This window comes from Phoenix dactylifera, chromosome 11, assembly GCF_009389715.1.
Source record: "Phoenix dactylifera cultivar Barhee BC4 chromosome 11, palm_55x_up_171113_PBpolish2nd_filt_p, whole genome shotgun sequence".
In the NCBI taxonomy this organism is placed as follows: domain Eukaryota; kingdom Viridiplantae; phylum Streptophyta; class Magnoliopsida; order Arecales; family Arecaceae; genus Phoenix; species Phoenix dactylifera.
In genome coordinates this window covers 15,401,843-15,419,467 of record NC_052402.1, presented here as the reverse complement: position 1 = coordinate 15,419,467, position 17,625 = coordinate 15,401,843, and the positions used below count along the sequence as shown (strand labels likewise).

General features: G+C 38.1%; 1 protein-coding gene across 1 annotated transcript; it reads right to left on the bottom strand.

Moving 5' to 3' along the window:
* Window positions 1-718: 718 nt before the first annotated feature.
* Window positions 719-15,321, bottom strand: LOC103709316 (kinesin-like protein KIN-7A). The gene is made up of 15 exons (XM_008794609.4): window positions 15,114-15,321; window positions 13,889-14,146; window positions 13,681-13,770; window positions 13,483-13,583; window positions 13,206-13,319; window positions 13,038-13,119; window positions 12,851-12,918; window positions 12,701-12,760; window positions 12,488-12,612; window positions 3,199-3,397; window positions 2,959-3,081; window positions 2,743-2,838; window positions 1,713-2,654; window positions 1,294-1,619; window positions 719-1,184 (listed from the first exon to the last, which is right to left on the bottom strand). Exons 2-15 carry the CDS (start codon window positions 14,127-14,129, stop codon window positions 857-859), a joined length of 2,895 nt encoding a protein of 964 aa, XP_008792831.2. The 5' UTR covers window positions 14,130-14,146; window positions 15,114-15,321; the 3' UTR covers window positions 719-856.
* Between the last annotated feature and the right edge of the window lie 2,304 nt (window positions 15,322-17,625).

The following is a 17,625-nucleotide window of genomic DNA, read 5'->3' as shown; positions in this document are numbered from 1 at the left end:
ATACTATCGATTGCCCTGTCACGGGCCGGAAACATGACCAGGATGTAGCCCAAAGTTGGAAAGATAATTGATCCGGATCAAGTTAATATAGAATGGAAAGAAAAAGCATTGAAAACATTAATGAAGATTTATGAGCTATCGTATGCTATATCATTCTTGTGTGGTTGGACTTTCATTGATATTTGACGTACATACTTATATTGATTATTTGAGCCTTTTGATAGCCGGTTTATGATTTCATGAAATGTGCATCGATTTGTCGTGGCTTTCAATATAATATTATTATTGTGTTGGTATGGATGTGTAGGAATTCTTACTGGGCTGTAAAGCTCACCCCCCCTTCTTCTTCTTTTTTTCAGAGTTGTAGGATGCATAGACATTGATGGGATGAGCGCAGAGTGCGAGTATGAGAGTCATTAGTCACTTAGTCTATCTTGATATCAATGAATATTGAAAGCTTTTGTAAATGAACCAATTTGATTATCTGATCATGTTGGATTTATCTATTTGATTTAAGTGATTAACTGTAGAATTATCGGATTTTTGTTCATCTTAGACCTTGCATGATCTTTAGGGCACTGCTCTAGGGCTCATGCGGCCGGTCGCATACCGAACCCAGGTGCTGGGTTCGGGGCGTGACAATTTGCTAGGTTAAAGTTTATGCCACTGAAATAAGGTTTCTTTGATAACCCATAATCAGGCAAATACCCCTGAAATTGAGATGAACTTTTCAAGGGATTCCTTGTAGTTAGCAACTATTTTAGGAAACAATAATAATTGCTATTAAAACAATTTAGGGGAAGAAAGAAAGAATCTAATAAAATTTCAGTTCTTTTATTTCTGGTACCTCGCAGCATCAGAGTCTCAACAAATTTGATATGGGTTGCCATCCCAAAAACCATGGTTTCTTGCTTGCTGGCAGTGCAAAATTCAGCTCAAACATCTCTTTGCTGATGTTTCCTCCCTCACAGAATCCTACCAATCTGGCCACTATGTCAGCACTCTCCTCGATGTGCACTGGATCGTTTGGATCAGTCCAAAGCTTGTTCACCAGCTGAAGCTTCCTCTGCTTCCCTTCAAGGGGAACTTGCCATTTGATGTAGAGCCGCTCTCTCTCCTCCTCTGTCAAACGTGAGTTAACCCTTCTGGAAAGAAACTCTCTTTCCTGCCTTAATGCTTTAATGCTGCAGTTTGGATCAAAAGATCAGCAAACAACAGTTTGTCGCCGGTTAAAAGATTAAATAATGCAAACAACTGATTGAATAATGTGGAAGTAACTCAAATTTCTCATACCTTGATGACAGAGAAACTGCAGGCTCGTCTCCGATATGAGCAGGGCTTGCATTGCCAACTTCAGCAAAATGCTGCTGCAGCCAAGCCAATCTCCTGAGCTCTACCTCAATGTATATCTGATCCGCTCGATCACCTCTGAATAACAAGTAGAACTGCGACCGATGTATTATCGATACATGACAAACATCCCATAGTTGAATAATCTGCTGCATTTGCTCCTTGAAGACGGAATCCCATGCATCAGTGGAATTTTGCAGTTCTGATATATGCTCATCAGCCTCTGGTACTTCGTGCCCTGCAGCTTCATTTGATTCTAATTCCAATACCTAAAACAGAGGTAAAAATTTCTAGATGTTCAAGGAAGAACAAACCAAGAAAACGAAAACGAAAACGAAAACCAAGAAAAAAAAATCTCAAACCTGGCACACAAGAAGCTGCTTTTGGTACTGAAGCTTCGCAACACGCTCTTTCAGCTCGGTGACGTATGCTCGTATGCTCCTTACATTTTCCTCTGCAGCATTTTGGAACATCTTCTGCATTTTTTTCATGTTCACAGAACTGGAACGTTGGCAGCGTGGCGTTCCTTCCCTGGATGTTATGTCGCCACCATCTTCGCTCTTGGTCGGAGTAGCTTTCTCAGAACCTGAAAAGGTCTCCGGGGATCCTGCGTCGTTCTCTGGAGCCTTGTTCTCTATTTCAGACTCTAATATCTTCCGGGAAGAAGAGAGAGGAGAGCATGGCGCCCTTATAAGATGCGGTCGGTTGACGTGGCTGCTCAAGGTCAAAGGAAGCATCATCTTCTTCTTCTTCTTCTTCGGCTGACTCTTTGAGGACTTCGGGGTGGTTTCATTGAGCTGCAAATTGTTCGGCAGAGACATCACTAGCCTATCTATAGATTTCTGGACATTTTCTAGCTGCTCCTCCAGATTGGCAATGGTACTCCCCTGCGAATGAAGTCGCGTTATCTCTTCTTTAAGATTGGCACCGGCATTCTGACCGGTGATCACATCTTCGATGTTGACCTCTTTAGTCAGGGATCTGATCGCACGCATCTCCCTGATCTCCGCTTGAAGTTTGGCAACAGTCTCAGCGGCATCCTGATTCCCTTGTCTGTGGCAAGCCACCTCTTTCTGCAGCACTTCAAGAGCTCGGTGCGCTTCCTCTCCAAGTTCCTCTTGTAGCTGTTCGAGCTTGCGAATTTCATGCACAAGCATGGATGGAACAGTTGATGACTGCCTCATTGGGTTCCTCATCTTCTCAGCCCTTCCATGTCCTCTGTCGCCATGATGCGGTGATGATGGGCCATAAAAGGTGAGGCATTTAGCCACTCGTCGAGGCGATGGCTCAAGGGGACTCGAACCCTGGAGAGTGACAGAAGAAAAGAGCATGAAAAGATAACGCTCCGTAAATGCGAGTTGGAAAAGGGGAAAGGGAGTTTGGATTCCTTACCGTCTGATCTGCTGCACCTACTTTCCTTCGCAAGTCATCCAGTCGCGACTGCGCAAGATCTCTTTGCCGTTTCAGTTCTTCCATTTCCATTTCCATCTGCTTGTCACCAGTTCACAAAGTATATGACTCATCAATCTATAGCTCCTCCTTTTCCCAAAGTAATGATACAAATGATTGTTTATACCTTCAAAAGCAATAAAATTTAAGGTTTCTTACCTCCTTAATTTTCAGCTCTTTCTCCTTCAGAAGGGCTTCGGAAGGTTCCGGGGTGCGTCGTTCTGCTTCGAGTCTGGCAACCACATCCTGCAGATGTTTGACCATCTGTTTGTCTGGCACAACCTGATTAAGCGAAGGGTCAGCTGCATGATTCATTCAAGAAAAGAAAAATCCTGATACTGCAACAAGAAAAACAGGCAACCAACTTATCTCATTTTATGTTGGTATTTTGTTTCTTACCATGTTAACATGAGCAGTATTTGTAACTTCCTTGGCACAAGTTGCAAAATGTAGGGTATTCCGAGATTGCTCTACATGGCTTTGTGCTGGACTCATGGTACATATAATGGCAGTTCTTGCATTTCCACCGAGAGAAAGCTGCAGTATACGTGTTAGCTTTGAATCCCTGTAGGGTATATGGCCGCTTCTTTTCCCAACACTGCATGGAGAAAATCAATGGCATTAGAAAACCAGTTTTACAATGTTCAAGATAGCCCATAGCAGCAACTTTTAGAAAACAATCAGCCTTGTCAATTTACTATTGCATTAAGATCAACCGTAGTTTAAAAACAGCTTCATACAAGTGCGTGGAATTCTCTGTGAGAGATTATGAGGTAAAAATGTAGTGCGAGGACAATGCAGCTTATGCCATTTGGGAGATCTTTTTGCTCGTACAGAATCAAGGACTTGGTAATGTATGTGGGGTCATACCAAGTCAGGATGTAGAGACAGCAATAGAGAAAAATTTACTTGCATGTACTGAGGACGTAGAGACATCAAAAGAAGCATGGGGTGCTCTTGCTGCCCTCTTTTCAAAGAAAATTGCAGCTCGGCTCCAACTTCTCGGGAGAGAGCTGATGAATGTCTCATATGGTACACTTTCGATAAGTAAATATTTTCTGAAAAAGTTAGAACTTTCTGCAGAACAATTGGATCTTAATGCAAAAATTGGTGAAGATGGAATGAGACGAATTACTATCAATGGTCTAAAATCCAAGTACCCGGGGGTTATCACGACAATACAAGGTTGGCCAATCCATCCTTCTCTACTAGACTTAGAAAATTTATTGGCCAACCACGAAGCCTCTTGCAAAACAAATGGCGGGAGTTCCATTTAAAAATATAGAGGAGGCGCTCTTTAGCAATAAAAAGAAGAGGCCACTCAGGAAGACAGTTTGATACAAGACAAAAGAAAGAGGAGGACGATAAATTTAGGAGGCAACAACGGAGGGGCTCTAGGAAAGGGGGAGGCTCGACAACACGATGTAGAAGAGTACAATCCGCAAGATTTAACAATGGAATGGTCAGTGATACAACTGTATCAAGGCAGGCCACTTTGCACAAGTCTGCAGATACAAGAAGGAATTGGTAGAAAGAAATGTCCAGCAAGCATCAAGATGACTATAATGGTGAAGGAGAGTGGGACTTTGAGGTATCCTTCGTCGTAGCAGAGTCCACATAAGTCCTCTTTGAAGAAGAGATAGATTTTGACGGTAGGACAGATAGAAGCTGCTGCCATGGAAGCAGGGGAGTCAGCAGTTGCTAAGTCTAATCCAGGAGTGGTTGACTACAGCAAGGATTGGATTGTTGACTCAAGGTGCTCTAATCATATGATTGGTGATGAAGAGAAGCTTAGTAGCACAATCAGCCACTTCCAAGTTTTTGGATGTGTAAGCTACGTATTCGTGCCTGATCAACTACGCAACAAGTTTGATAAGAAGGCTGCTCGGTCCATCTTTGAGGGCTACGATGGTGAAAGAAAAGGCTGGAGATGTTGTGACCCTACAATAGGATGTTGTTACATATCATGAGGTGGTGTTTGATGATGCATCATCTTGGTGGTCCGCTAACAGGTAATGCTGCCAGATTCTAAGGAGATAGAAGATGAGTTACAAGACAAGCCGGGCGAGCAAGTAATGGAGAGACAACCTAGTCCTGAAGTCATTAAGGAATTGATACCCTTATAGTGAAGGGAAATCAGAGCCAGCTTCGACAAGGGTGCCTTGGAGACTAACAAGTCTATGGAAAATATGAGTACATCATAGAACTACAAAAGATACGTTATGCAGCACGGGTTGCAGCCAGCAAGTACTATAATCAACTAAACCATGCCAAGCATCGTAGGAGCCAGCAGATAATAGAATTTTAGGTAGGTTTCAATATTTGTAATAAAATAATTATAGTATATTTTCTTATTGTCGAGTCCTATTTCAAATATGATTCTATATCATGTCTAATACCTAAATCAGGATTAGGATATCATGTCCTATAAATATGCCCATAACCTATTGTAATAGAAACATTTAAAATATTAATAAAAAAAAATTCGAGAGAATTTCTTTCACCAGGTGAAGAATTTTTAATCTAGTTTTCTTCTATTTGTGTGTTGATCTTCTTTGAAGTATAACCTCATCAATCAAATTGCCTCTTCTTTCTTTTCCCATTGCGTTAGTTGGTATCAAAGCCTGAGTTTTGATTTGATTCAGATGGCTCCGAAGAAGAAGCAAATGATGCAGGTGGGAGGAGCACAAGGAAGTGGATTAGTGTTGTACGAATCGAAGATTCGATGCCAAATCGAAGACTTACTTGACAACTTCATGCAATCGAACACCCTCATGCATGGATGAGGTTGAGGAGGATGACATGCTCAACCCTTTCCAGATCGCACCAAGGGCATCAGAGGGGAGGCCAACCTTGGGTGGGGATCCAAGGCGATGGGAGTAGCGCCTCAAAATCGATCTGCTTGAGTTCTTAGGGAGCTTGACCGTGGAGTTCCTGGATTGGCTCTATACAGTCGAGGAGATCCTTGAGTTCAAGGAGGTTCCGTACAATAAGAAAGTACCACTAGTGGCAACACAACTGCAAGGTAGGGCGGCTGCATGGTGGCACCAACTAAAAATTATGCGGGAGCATAATGGGAAGCCAAAAAATCACTAATTGGGAAAAGATGAAGAAGAATATGCATTGTGAGTTCCTTTCTTATAATTATGTTATACCTATATCATAGATTATAAAATCTAAGGCAAGGAAAAGACTCAGTTGATAATTATTCTTAAAAATTCTATAAATTAATCGTTCGAATGATTTGGTTGAATCCCAAGAATAATTGGTTTCGAGGCATCTTAGGGCTTTAAGCTAAAGTTTTTGACTCCATTCATTGGTATGCGCAAATCCTAAGTATCCAAGATAAACTGTTACTGAAGAATTGTTGGTCAAGGAGACTCTTTCCTTCAACTTTTCAACACGGAATTCCAAATCTTATTCTAAATCGAAGAACCCTAATACTAACTTTTCTAATAACATCAAAAGTTCTTAACAAGAAAGTTCACAAAAATCAAAAGTTCTCAAGCTTTCCTAATGAGACAAAATTCATGTTGGGTTCCATGACCCGCACATACGGGACCCACAACCTATGCATACAGGACCCACAACTCATGCGTACAAGACCACGACCTATGTGGTGGCATGTGCATCCTAGGCACTCTGGCATCATACTCTCTTGGTTGGAGAAGATTCACACCATCGAGTCTACCTTCTTAGTCTTCCTAGTCTTCATAGTAAGGTGTTAGGTCGACTACGTTGAATGTTGCATATACACCATCAACGAAGAAGTTTAAGTTATCAATAAACTACAAGTAGTCGGCAAAGTTGTAGTTGTAGCTGCCATCCATAGTGACAATGGCAGCTGCCCAGCTACTTTCAAGGAGAGCTTATTATTGATTGCAGTATTGATTATCCAGAAGCAAGTAAGCCTTTCCATAATCCATGTTTAGTTTGTAGGTGTAGTGGAGCCACTGAATATCTAGACGATCCTTAATTTTGACATGAACTGGGCTAGCATTCTTGTCATAGATGTCCTTGTGCTTCCTACCCATCTTCTTGGTACTTGATGAGAGAGTAGTATTTTGACTTTCACATTTTTATCAAGATTTTTCTGAGAGAGTATTCTTTAGAAGGGATAACCTCCTAAGTTCCACTCTCATATAGATAGAATATGTTGGATCAGCTTTGAAGAGCAAGAAAAAGTAAGTTCTATGAACTAAGGAAACATTGCATGCATGCCAAAGCTCAATTGTCTCTTGCATTCTCCCAAACTCCAGCGGCCATCTTGAAGGAGATTGCAAGAGGCCTAAGATTGGATTTAGGCCTATGCTCTTTATGGTTTCCTTCAATATCTTTGTTGGCATTCAGTTCCATCTCTATGAACTAAGGAAACACTGCATGCATGCCAACGCTCAATTGTCTCTTGCGTTCTCCCAAAATCCAGCAGCCATCTTGAAGGAGATTGCAAGAGGCCTGAGATTGGATTTAGGCCTATGCTCTTTATGGTTTCCTTCAATATCTTTGTTGGCATTCGGTTCCATCTCTTGACCCACAATGAGTAGTTTCTGATGCTAAACCTTAGCCATCTCTTTAAGTTCAGCAACAAAATTATAGATGCTGATAATGTTCTCTTCAGCACTAATCTTAACATGATGCTCTTTGAAGTACTGCCATCCAAAATTTTGAGATTCTTCTCTCGAAACTTTTCCACATTGGCATAATAATTTAATGTAATCCATCTTTTCTGCAATCCTTTAGGCAACCGCGAGTAAAGTATCACAACATCACTGCCATCAATACTTTTCGTGTTGATCACTTTGATCTCCAAAGTTATGTCTTCGTTGCAAATTAAATCTTCAACCAACATAGCAAAACATGGTGGAAAACATGCAGATTGTTTGTGGGGAATTGATAGGCAATTTTGATTAAAAGCCAACTTCTTCTCCACAGATTTCTTAGTTGAAACCATTTTGTAGGAGTAATTTGTATAGCTCAACCATTGCCAAATGGATACAAGGTGGATCCATTGAAGAACTTGTAGATTCTTCCAGATAGCCTAATTCATCTACCGATCGTAGTTGCGTGGAGGTTATGGGGAGTGCATCGACATAGTCATACTTGAAAGAATCTATACTCAGCTGCAGCAGATTTTTATTTTCTTTAATCAAGAAAGGTTCTGAATTTTTGTTTATATTTGTCTCATTCATCTTAATACAACAGACCTCCTTACATATGTCTTCAGCACAAGGATTTTAAACAATCTCGCCTCCATTATGATGTAGTATTAGTCTAATAACAAGACTGTCAAATGGGTGTTTAGGAGACACAACAACCTAGTCTTGTTTTTGGCAAGATGTAGGCAGTGTTCATTGTCTAATATACCATTATCAGCAATATTTGACAACTAAGTTGCCGAAGGTAAATCCTTACATGCATAAGGTACCTAGGATGTCAAAGTTTAGCTGAATTCCTCCATCTTGCCATATGAAGTGGATTTAGTATGAAAGATATTGTGGCATAACCAATTTTCTTCATTAGCTACCATGGTCGTATTCAAGTTGCAGCGGACCATCAAGGCTTCACCTTGATCGGTATGCACTAGCTCTTCCTTGCTTGAGCCTTTCTTGTTCTACTTGACTGGTTGATCTTTGTCCTCTTCTACGCACTATTTTTCCTCCACCAAAATGATGAGATCTCTATTTGGGTAGTTAGCTGTAATATGTCCAAACCCTTGGCACTTGAAACACTTGCAAGGGTTGTTGAGGATACCCTTGTCCTTCTGAGATGGTTGGAAGGTGCTAGCTTTAAAGGATGTTGATGTCTTTGACACGAAACTCTTCTGGTTGGATGCTCTATCACATCTTCAGCATCAACAGGGCTGGAGTTGCACAACTTGTTCAATGTCAGGCTTCAATCCTCCAAGATATCGCCCTATAGTTTGCTGTCAAGCTCCTTGATGTCACACATTATGAGAAGTTGCTCGAATTCCACTATGTATTCTTCTACAGTCATACCACACTATCGAAGATTGTGAAGCTTAAAGAGTTTATTCTAGCAATAATTTTTAGGAGGGAACTTACATTTGAGTTCACGGTGCATCTTGTCCCACGTTCGGATCTTGCCACATCCTTCATACTCATATCGTTGCTTCAGATTTTTTGCCAAATTGATGTGTGCTTCTTGAGCTTAACGGCGACTAGTCTCATGCGTCGATCGTCAAAAATTCGTTAAGCTCAAAGACTCATTCAATGGTGTAGAGCCAATCAACAAACTTATCAAGTTGTAGGCATCCTTCAAAGTTAGATATTTATTTTAATACTAAAGTCACGATGGTTGCGATGTAGTCTTCATTTGCGTTGGCTATAAGTATGTTCTTCACTCATTGAAGATGGTTTTCCGTTATAGAATAGATTGAAATCTTCCAATTTTTTATGGGAACACCTGCTTTCATCATCAAAAGGCTCTATATCAGAGTAGTGATTGAAACTCTAACGATGTCGACGTTCATGTTGCTCTTGCTGGTGACAAAGCTGTGGATTTTCTTCTTGAAGTTGTTCAAGCTGGTAGTGCGATTCATCTAATTTGATGTCATGTAGATCTTGCTCGTGTTCAACATGCTCTTTGATGTTGCGGCAATGCAACAGTATCTTGAAACCGTGCTCTAATAACAACTGACACCATGAAGGTGTTAAACTTGGACTGAAAATTAGGAGGATGGATATGTTGGTGCAACCATGGCGAGATAGAAACCTTACTACGACATGAATGGTGTCAGGGGTTGGAACCTAAATATAATGATGATTAGCAAGCCAATAGGCTCTTAACAGGGGTGAAGCAGTAACTAGAAGAAGAGAAGACGCGGGTCACTCTCTTCCAAGGTTGAAAATACCATCTTGGTTGGTCACTCCAAGAATACAGCTATCACACGATCACTCGTAAACTCTAGGAATTTACCAAAAGGGAGGAGAGAGAATATAGAGAGAAGGCAAAAAAATTTCTCATAAGAAAATTCTCACTGATTAATAACTCAAGTATTTTAAGTATAATTGCAAGTAGAGTTGTAATAGAGGTATTTATAAGTAGTACAAGGAGACTCTTTTCTTCAAGTTTCCAATGTGGAATTCCAAGGCCTATTCTAACTCGAAGAGTTCTAACTATTAACTTTTTTAATAACTGCAAAAGAAAATTTACAAAAATTTAAACTTTCTAGAATTAACTAACATTAAACTCTTCTAACAAGACAAAACTCATGTTGGGTTTCAGGAGTACAGGACTCGAGATCCATGCAGTAGCATGTGCGCCCTAGGCACTCTAGTGTCAAAGTTTCTTCTCTTTTTAGAAGAAATTCTTTCCACCATGCACTCTCTCACCAACTCAAAAGATGAAGAAATATCTCTACAAACTAACCGGAACTTCAGAACACCGCCTACCAACTAGTACAAATAGGAGACTTGGGTCCTCTTGTTGGGTAACAAAAATGAGGCTAAGAGAGTTAGAGATCAATAGTGAGTGAGTGAAGAACAAAGTGTGTGCAAGTGAGACGTTTGAGTGTAGTGAGTGGAGGTGTTTTGTGTGTAAAGAGAGTGCACAAAATTTATGCGTGAGCAAGCGCTTATGTATACTTGTACTTAAGTATTGTACAAGTGTCTTTGCAATAAAAGTTTTTTTTTTTTTTGATTCACCAAATCAGCATATTTTCTTTATACTAAATGTATGCATCCTTTTGCTCTTTAGGTCATTTAGGATATTCAAATCCCATGAGCAAACCCTTTTCTAGAAGTATAAATGACATGTTTGCACCAATAATTAACCACAAACGGTCAATTTGCAGTCCCTTCTTCATTTAGAATTTAACCCAATTTAGGGAAGGAAATCAAACCAATTTAACATGTTCGTTGCTAATATACTACTATCGCTTCCAATGTCACCATCAAAAAGATCAACCATTTGCACTCCTTTTATATATAAGTCAATCCATTTTTAAAAAAATATATAAACCTATCTTTATTTGTCTATTCTCCATCAGTCATTGTGCTTTCTCTACTCATTACTTTTAACACCATCTAAAGTCATTATTATAAGCTTGCAACTAAACTAAGTAGTCAATTAAAATATTTATGTCCTCCCATGTTTCAAATCTCCTAACTTTTGTAGCACATAATAAATTATTTCTATTTTTCAATCTTAATTATCTTTCTAGTTCATAACTATGGTCAGAGTCCCCCTTAGTTTTTCTTGTACTATGATTGTGTGTCTTAATCAAGCAAGCTTCACTCTCACTACTGGAAAAAAATGATTATAATTGGAATTTCATCTTCTTCATCAGTATAAAATAATTTATTACACTCTAAAAAAAGATTGTAACATTTTACTAAAATAGCTAAATGTTTTAAAGTGGAGCCACAATAATGATATGCCCCAAATCCCCAACAATAAAATATATTTAATAGTAATATCGACTTAGTTTTCTAAAATTATAATCTTATTGGACATTTTTGGACCTTATCTAAATCTTCAAAACTTTGATCCAAAATCATTGACATCGCCGAAACTGCTGAAATCGAAATAGCATTTAACCTTGGTTCAACATACACCATGTAGGTGAAAAGTGTTGCATTAGCATCCAAATAAGTTATGTTTGCAATTCCCTATTCTTTCCCATTCCTTCGATACATCAATCAAAATTATCAAAATCATTAGTCTTTTCATCTTTTCTTCTACTGCAAGGGGTAGTAGAGGTGAGGAGGCCAATCAAAATCATCATTTATAATGGTCTTTCCCTTTGTTGATAGGTTTTCGGCAATCCAAAATCTATGGTTATTATTAATCTATATCTTATCATTAAATATACTCTCCAAAGTCGAGCATTGTCCATTTTGACTGTTTCTATAATAGCTCGACCTCTTTCCTATTGTTCATGGTGTCCGGTTCATTAGGGACATCTAGGACACCCACTTGGTCTCTCTTTTGGAGGTTAGCTATTTTTGATCCCTTTTCAAAAGAGAGGACAAAAAAAGGTTTATTTAGCATTGCTAGAGCAAAGAGAGATGCCATCTCATATGATTGAACACAAAAGATATCTTCTTTTCATCTTAGCCAACACAACATTGCAGACTCCTATCCAAATATTTGATTCACGACTAGAATTTCAGTCAATTGGTCAAAATCATCTTGTAAATTTCATTGGTCTAACCATGATTAATAGGTCAATATTGGTCTAAATCATTTTTCCAATGTGCCATCTCTTGTTCTTACACAGGCAAATGGAAGAGTTATTATACAAATAAAAAACTTGATGAGTGCAGAAAGCAGAGATTTTATTTCATACCGAGCACATAAAGTTTTATTTTCTTTCTCAAGTTCTTTATGTTCCATCCTTAAGCTTAAAGGTTAGCTGCTTAAATTATTTACCATTAACACACTCACCTATTTTCATTGAATGTGATAACATCAATTTGTTTGCCATGTTTCTTTTTAACATGGCAGTTTACTTTTCTATCATTTTAGTAATTTCCAGTTACCTCACATTCCATGTAATTCAGTCAAAACTCAAACTACTTCACTGATTGGACTTTGATCAGGAAATTGACTGAATAACTATTTAATAGTTCATTAGTTATGATCTTAGTCAGGTCATTTTGCTAGATATGTTTCTTTCCAACAAACTTTTTTGAAAAAAATGGGAGCAGTATACGAGAAACCTGACCTGAGTTTTCTAATTACTGTTGTAAGAGTCAACAAGCTACGATTTATATGGGAGCCTTCTATAAGTCTGACACCATTTGCGTTAGTTTGTGAAACCCGCTCGCTTCCCGCAAGGTCCACAAGGTTCTGCAGAATACCAGTCATGAGAATTAGTATCTTTCCATCAAAGAAATTTAATTTGGAATTTTGGAGCAGAATATGAGATAAAACTTACCAGGCTTGCCAAAAAAGACTTCACACAGCCTGAATGTTCACGTAGGCTACTCTCTATCGTCTGGATTTATAACCAAAACAAATTTAGTGTTCCCCTTCTTTCTGAATTTTAATATAAAATACTAAAAGTAACTGAGTTCATAAGACTTGCCAGCCTTATTATTTGGTGAGATCTGGAGCTGGTATCATTCAAGGCAGTTTCACCAACTTGCCTTTGTGCTGTAAACAATTAAAACAAATATTGCATTTAAATTACAAACAAAAAACACCAGATACAGAACTTATAATGAAAATAGTTAAAGTCAATATGCCATCCGCAAAAAAGCGAAAAAACCAACCTTCACAAATGCCGACCAGATGTCTCAGATGCTGGCTATCTTTTACTGTTTCTTCTTCCAGTTTCTCAATAATAGTTCCTTTCTGCAGAGGTAGTGAAACCAAAATATGTAACAGGATAAACATCACATAGCAAAAAAGGATTAATAATAAGAAAAACTACAGAATACCTCAGGGTCATCAAGTAGTCGAAGAGGACCAGAATCTGTTTTCAACAGGTCTCTTACTACCTCATTGTATATTTCTATGCCAGAAATCTTAATCACAAAGTTCCTATCTGGAGTCTGCAAGACAATAAAAAAGGACATAAATCAGATTGAGACGTTTCCTCCTGAGCAGCCAGATTAAGGATATTTAAAAATAAATTCTGGATGCCGCTGAACTCCACCCCTCCCTCCACCAGAAGGGGGAATAAGCAAAAGGTGAGAATTTTTTTGTAAAAATTACATTTTCTATGTGCTTGTAAATATCATTTACAGCGCTCTCAGTGATCCCCCGCATAGTATATGTTTTGCCACTGCTGGTCTGCCCATAAGCGAAGATGGTGGCTACAAAAAAAAAAAAAAGAAAAATTGCCTGTTCAATCCATTATGAAGACAAATTACTAGTAGAAACTAAACTGAAAAAAGATCCATTGATGTTTACCATTTATTCCTGTCAATGCTGATAATGCAACATTTTTAGCTCCTTCTTCGTAGACAATCTCGGTCAAACAATTAGGTCCAAATACTTTGTCTATATGGAAGATAAAATCAAGTTACTTCTATGTCTGGGAGCATAAAACTGCAACTCTTTGTCTTAAACTTCAAAATAAATTAATCAGAAACAATGGAGTGGTTCATCTAATCAATACCAAACGCGTAGGGGCCTGGTAAATTTGAACGCTCCTGAGTTGAGCCCTTGAACACGATAGTGTGGTCATCGATACAATCCCACACTATTTCATCTTTCAGTGCTTGTTCTTTCTTACTCAGTGGCCTCATCCTTACTGTGACGAAAATCTTCTCATCTTTGACTCTGGAGCCTCCAGGTGTAGATACTGGTGTTCTTTCGGTCTTCGAAGCTGGGGTACCAGGAGTCCTTGCTGCTGCCATCTTGGTTGCGCGCTGGGCTAAACAATGTCAAATAAAAAAAAAAGAAAGTTGGTGAGATATTGGATGGACATTGCAAAGACAATGCACCAAAGTAAACTTACAATTTTAGAGAAACATGACTTCAATCAGAAATTACAGCAACAGGACATGAACAGATTAAAACATAAGCATAAAACACTCATCCACCACATGGAAGGTTAAAAATAAAGATATAAACTATAAAGAATTATGTCTTTATGCACCACAATTAAACCTTCAAGACTCGCATTGTAACATAAAACCATGAATTACCAAATCTTGATTTTTTTTTTCAGTGAAGTGATGAACAGAAACCAGCTTTTCAACTAAAATGCTTTCAAAAAGAGCAGAACAAAGTTTAGAAAGAAATTATAGAGGATAAAATGAAACAATGTTTTGCTATGATTTTTCTTAATACAACCGTAACCTCTAAAAAGATAAAACTCACGGAGCTTTTCATCCATCCACCTCTTCTTTCGTTCTTGTCTTCCACATGACTCCATTCGCAAGTGTTCTCCAGTTCCATCGAAATATGATCAAAAGCAATCACGATTTCAACCAAGAAAGAGTAATTCACCTCTTCCTTTCCATTCTATTCACATTTACAAAACCTTCTGGAGATTTTCCAACCATTTTCGTCTTAAGAGATCAAAACAGAGAAAAGACCAGACCGCTGGAAGGGTTCTCCACAATCTTTTCAGTAAAGAAGAGAAAGAGGTAATATTTCAAGAAATAAACCAAGAAAACGGAGAAAAGCTACCAAGATCTGTACAGAACCAAAGAAAACAAAGAAAACGCTGCCATTTCCCGGATCGGGAAACAACAAGAAAAACAAGTAACGAAATTTCCGCAGCATTGCATCATTCAACCAGAAAAAAAGAAGCGAAAAGAAAAAACCTCCCAAAAATAGACCAAAATAGCAAGAAAGAGAGATCTGAGATAGAAAGAGAAGGTAAGAGCACTCACAGAGGTATTTGGGGAAGGAGACGCCGCCCGAACCCGCGATTCCTGCACGGCGAGATCCTAGAAACGATCCAAGAACCAAAAGAAGGAAAGAAAAGAGACCCAAAAAATGGTGGATTGAGTGGTGGGGGGGGATTCACGGTTTCTTTCTCCCAGAAGACCAAAAGCAAGGAAATGGGAGGCGGAAAGAGCGAGAGAAAAGCGAGCGTTGTGAATCGAGAGAGCTTCGTTTTGAGAAGGGGTTTTGTTAAAGTTTTTAGGATCAAAAAAATAATAATAATTGGAGAGAGAGAAAAAAAAGTGAAGACAAAACCGGCCGTTTGAATTTGGGGTGCCAACGGCTAGTTTTGTAAAGTTTTAAATAAAAAATATCGGAAAATATACCACTACTTCGAAGTGTGTAGTTTTTAAGTCTCTCCTTAAACGGTTCCGTGAACCCGAAATTTCGGGGCCCAAATGACGCCGTGAGGCTCGCTTGCGTGCGTTTAAAGTGGGTCTCATAATATGGAGAAAGACGTTAAAAAGCTGCTTTAGCTCCCTCCTCGGACGTCAATTTTAACCCGCTAGTATTCGCCTACTTTGCCGTATTTTTTGACAACCTAATCGAACTCTGAAGCCTATTAATAAGCTCACCCCGGATCCCATGGCATCCATCTTTTGATTGAACTCCATCAGTGGATTTGCTGAATGCTTGGACTAGTCTTTTATGATAAAACTACCATCCATAGAATTCCTCAACAACCCTTACTTTAGTCCTAACATGGATTACCAAACTTGTCTGGAGTTTTGGTAGAATATGATCAGAGACATGATGCAATGCAACAAGCTGATCCATGTGATGATCATTAACTGCATGCATGTGAGAATCATCTAATTAGAGTTTTAGTAATTCTTGAAGAGATTAGAAAGGAGTATATGAGGACATGAAAACTATGTCACTCAAATGTCTTTAGGCTTATTTTATGCTAACTCCATCATATGACTTCATGTTTAGTCGTCCTTCCTGTCAATTTTGTTGTCAAAATATTATTCTTGAAATTTTACATTATGAAACATCATCTACGTGTCAATGTCTCGCAGCTTTAATGCAAAGGTTGATATGATATGATGTCGAACAACTTTTTTTTTTTTTTTTCTTTTTATAATGGCGGCTCACATCCTACGGATGTGGATACTGCCAACAAAATCCAAAAATTACAAAACAGAAAGAGATTTCGGCACTGTGTCGCACTCCCTCCAAACAAAGTCTCTAGAATGGTGAGCCGCATAGAAAGCGACCCAATCAGCTGCACAATTCGCTTCCCTGCAGGCGTGTGTAGCTTGATGGGTGCCACATGCCTGCAGGAGTCTACGCTTTCGAACAACTTCTTGGATGAGATTTTCATAAATATATTAGTACTCTTGTCTTTTTTCGCTTCATTATTGTGGGTTTTTTTTTTTTTAGTGAGACTATATCATCTTTTCCATTCTTTCATTTTCCATGATTCTGTCGTACAAACTCTATCATATAATTTTGTATACAATTATTCTACCCAATGATCTATTTTTAATATAACATTTAGGTGAAGAATGTTCCAATGATGGGATGTTGTGTTTAACAATTTTTACAAATGCTGAGAGTTCTACGTAAAGGCCAATGATTGCCTGCATTGTGTCGGTGAAAAGCAAAAGGAATAGGTGCTGATAAGCAATATTTTTTTTCATTATTGCTTCAATTTGCCTAATTGTCAGCTATTAATATTTATAGCAGTTGCCTTTTTATGGGACTAATATACGAGTTTCTATCTAACAAATTATTGGTTGGAAGAGTAATCGTCTTTAATTTTAATATGATAGTTATATATTTTTTTTCTTTTCTCGGATGGTTAACCGCCTCTCTTTTATCTATTTTTTCTAAAATGTCATTAGCAAAATGATACTATAATTTGAAATGTATCCTATTGTTGTTTCTTGATTGGAGACCTATATTTGAGCTGATAATGGTTGGGTTGTGATAAGGTCAGGTTCCTATTTCCGTCCATCATGGTGGTAATACTGGGAGATCAAAATTGCAGTTCAAAATGCTATTTTTATGGTTCACTCACTTCTCATCAATTTATTATCTTTATTGATCGTGCATTTGAGACAAAGAAAAAGAGTTACAACCAAAATTTATTATGGTGTCTATTACCGAAAAAAAAAATTGTATGAATATCTTTCTAAAAATTTCAATTTACATAAATATCCTCTTAAAATTTATATTTATTTCTGTACCATCATAAAACACTGTTTTCGCACAAATGCTCCTAATATAACGGTTTTTTAATACTGTTAATAAAAACTATATTTATTTTAATTAACAAATATAATAGAATTGAAATTATTTTATTGTCTCTCATTGCAATCGCCTTATAAATATTTTTTTTTGCACATCTATCCATTACGGATATTTTTTTTAATTTAAAACCGTTAATTTTTTAACGGAGTTAGATGGCGTAAGTATAAATACAAAAATAAGAATAAAAAAATAAAATAG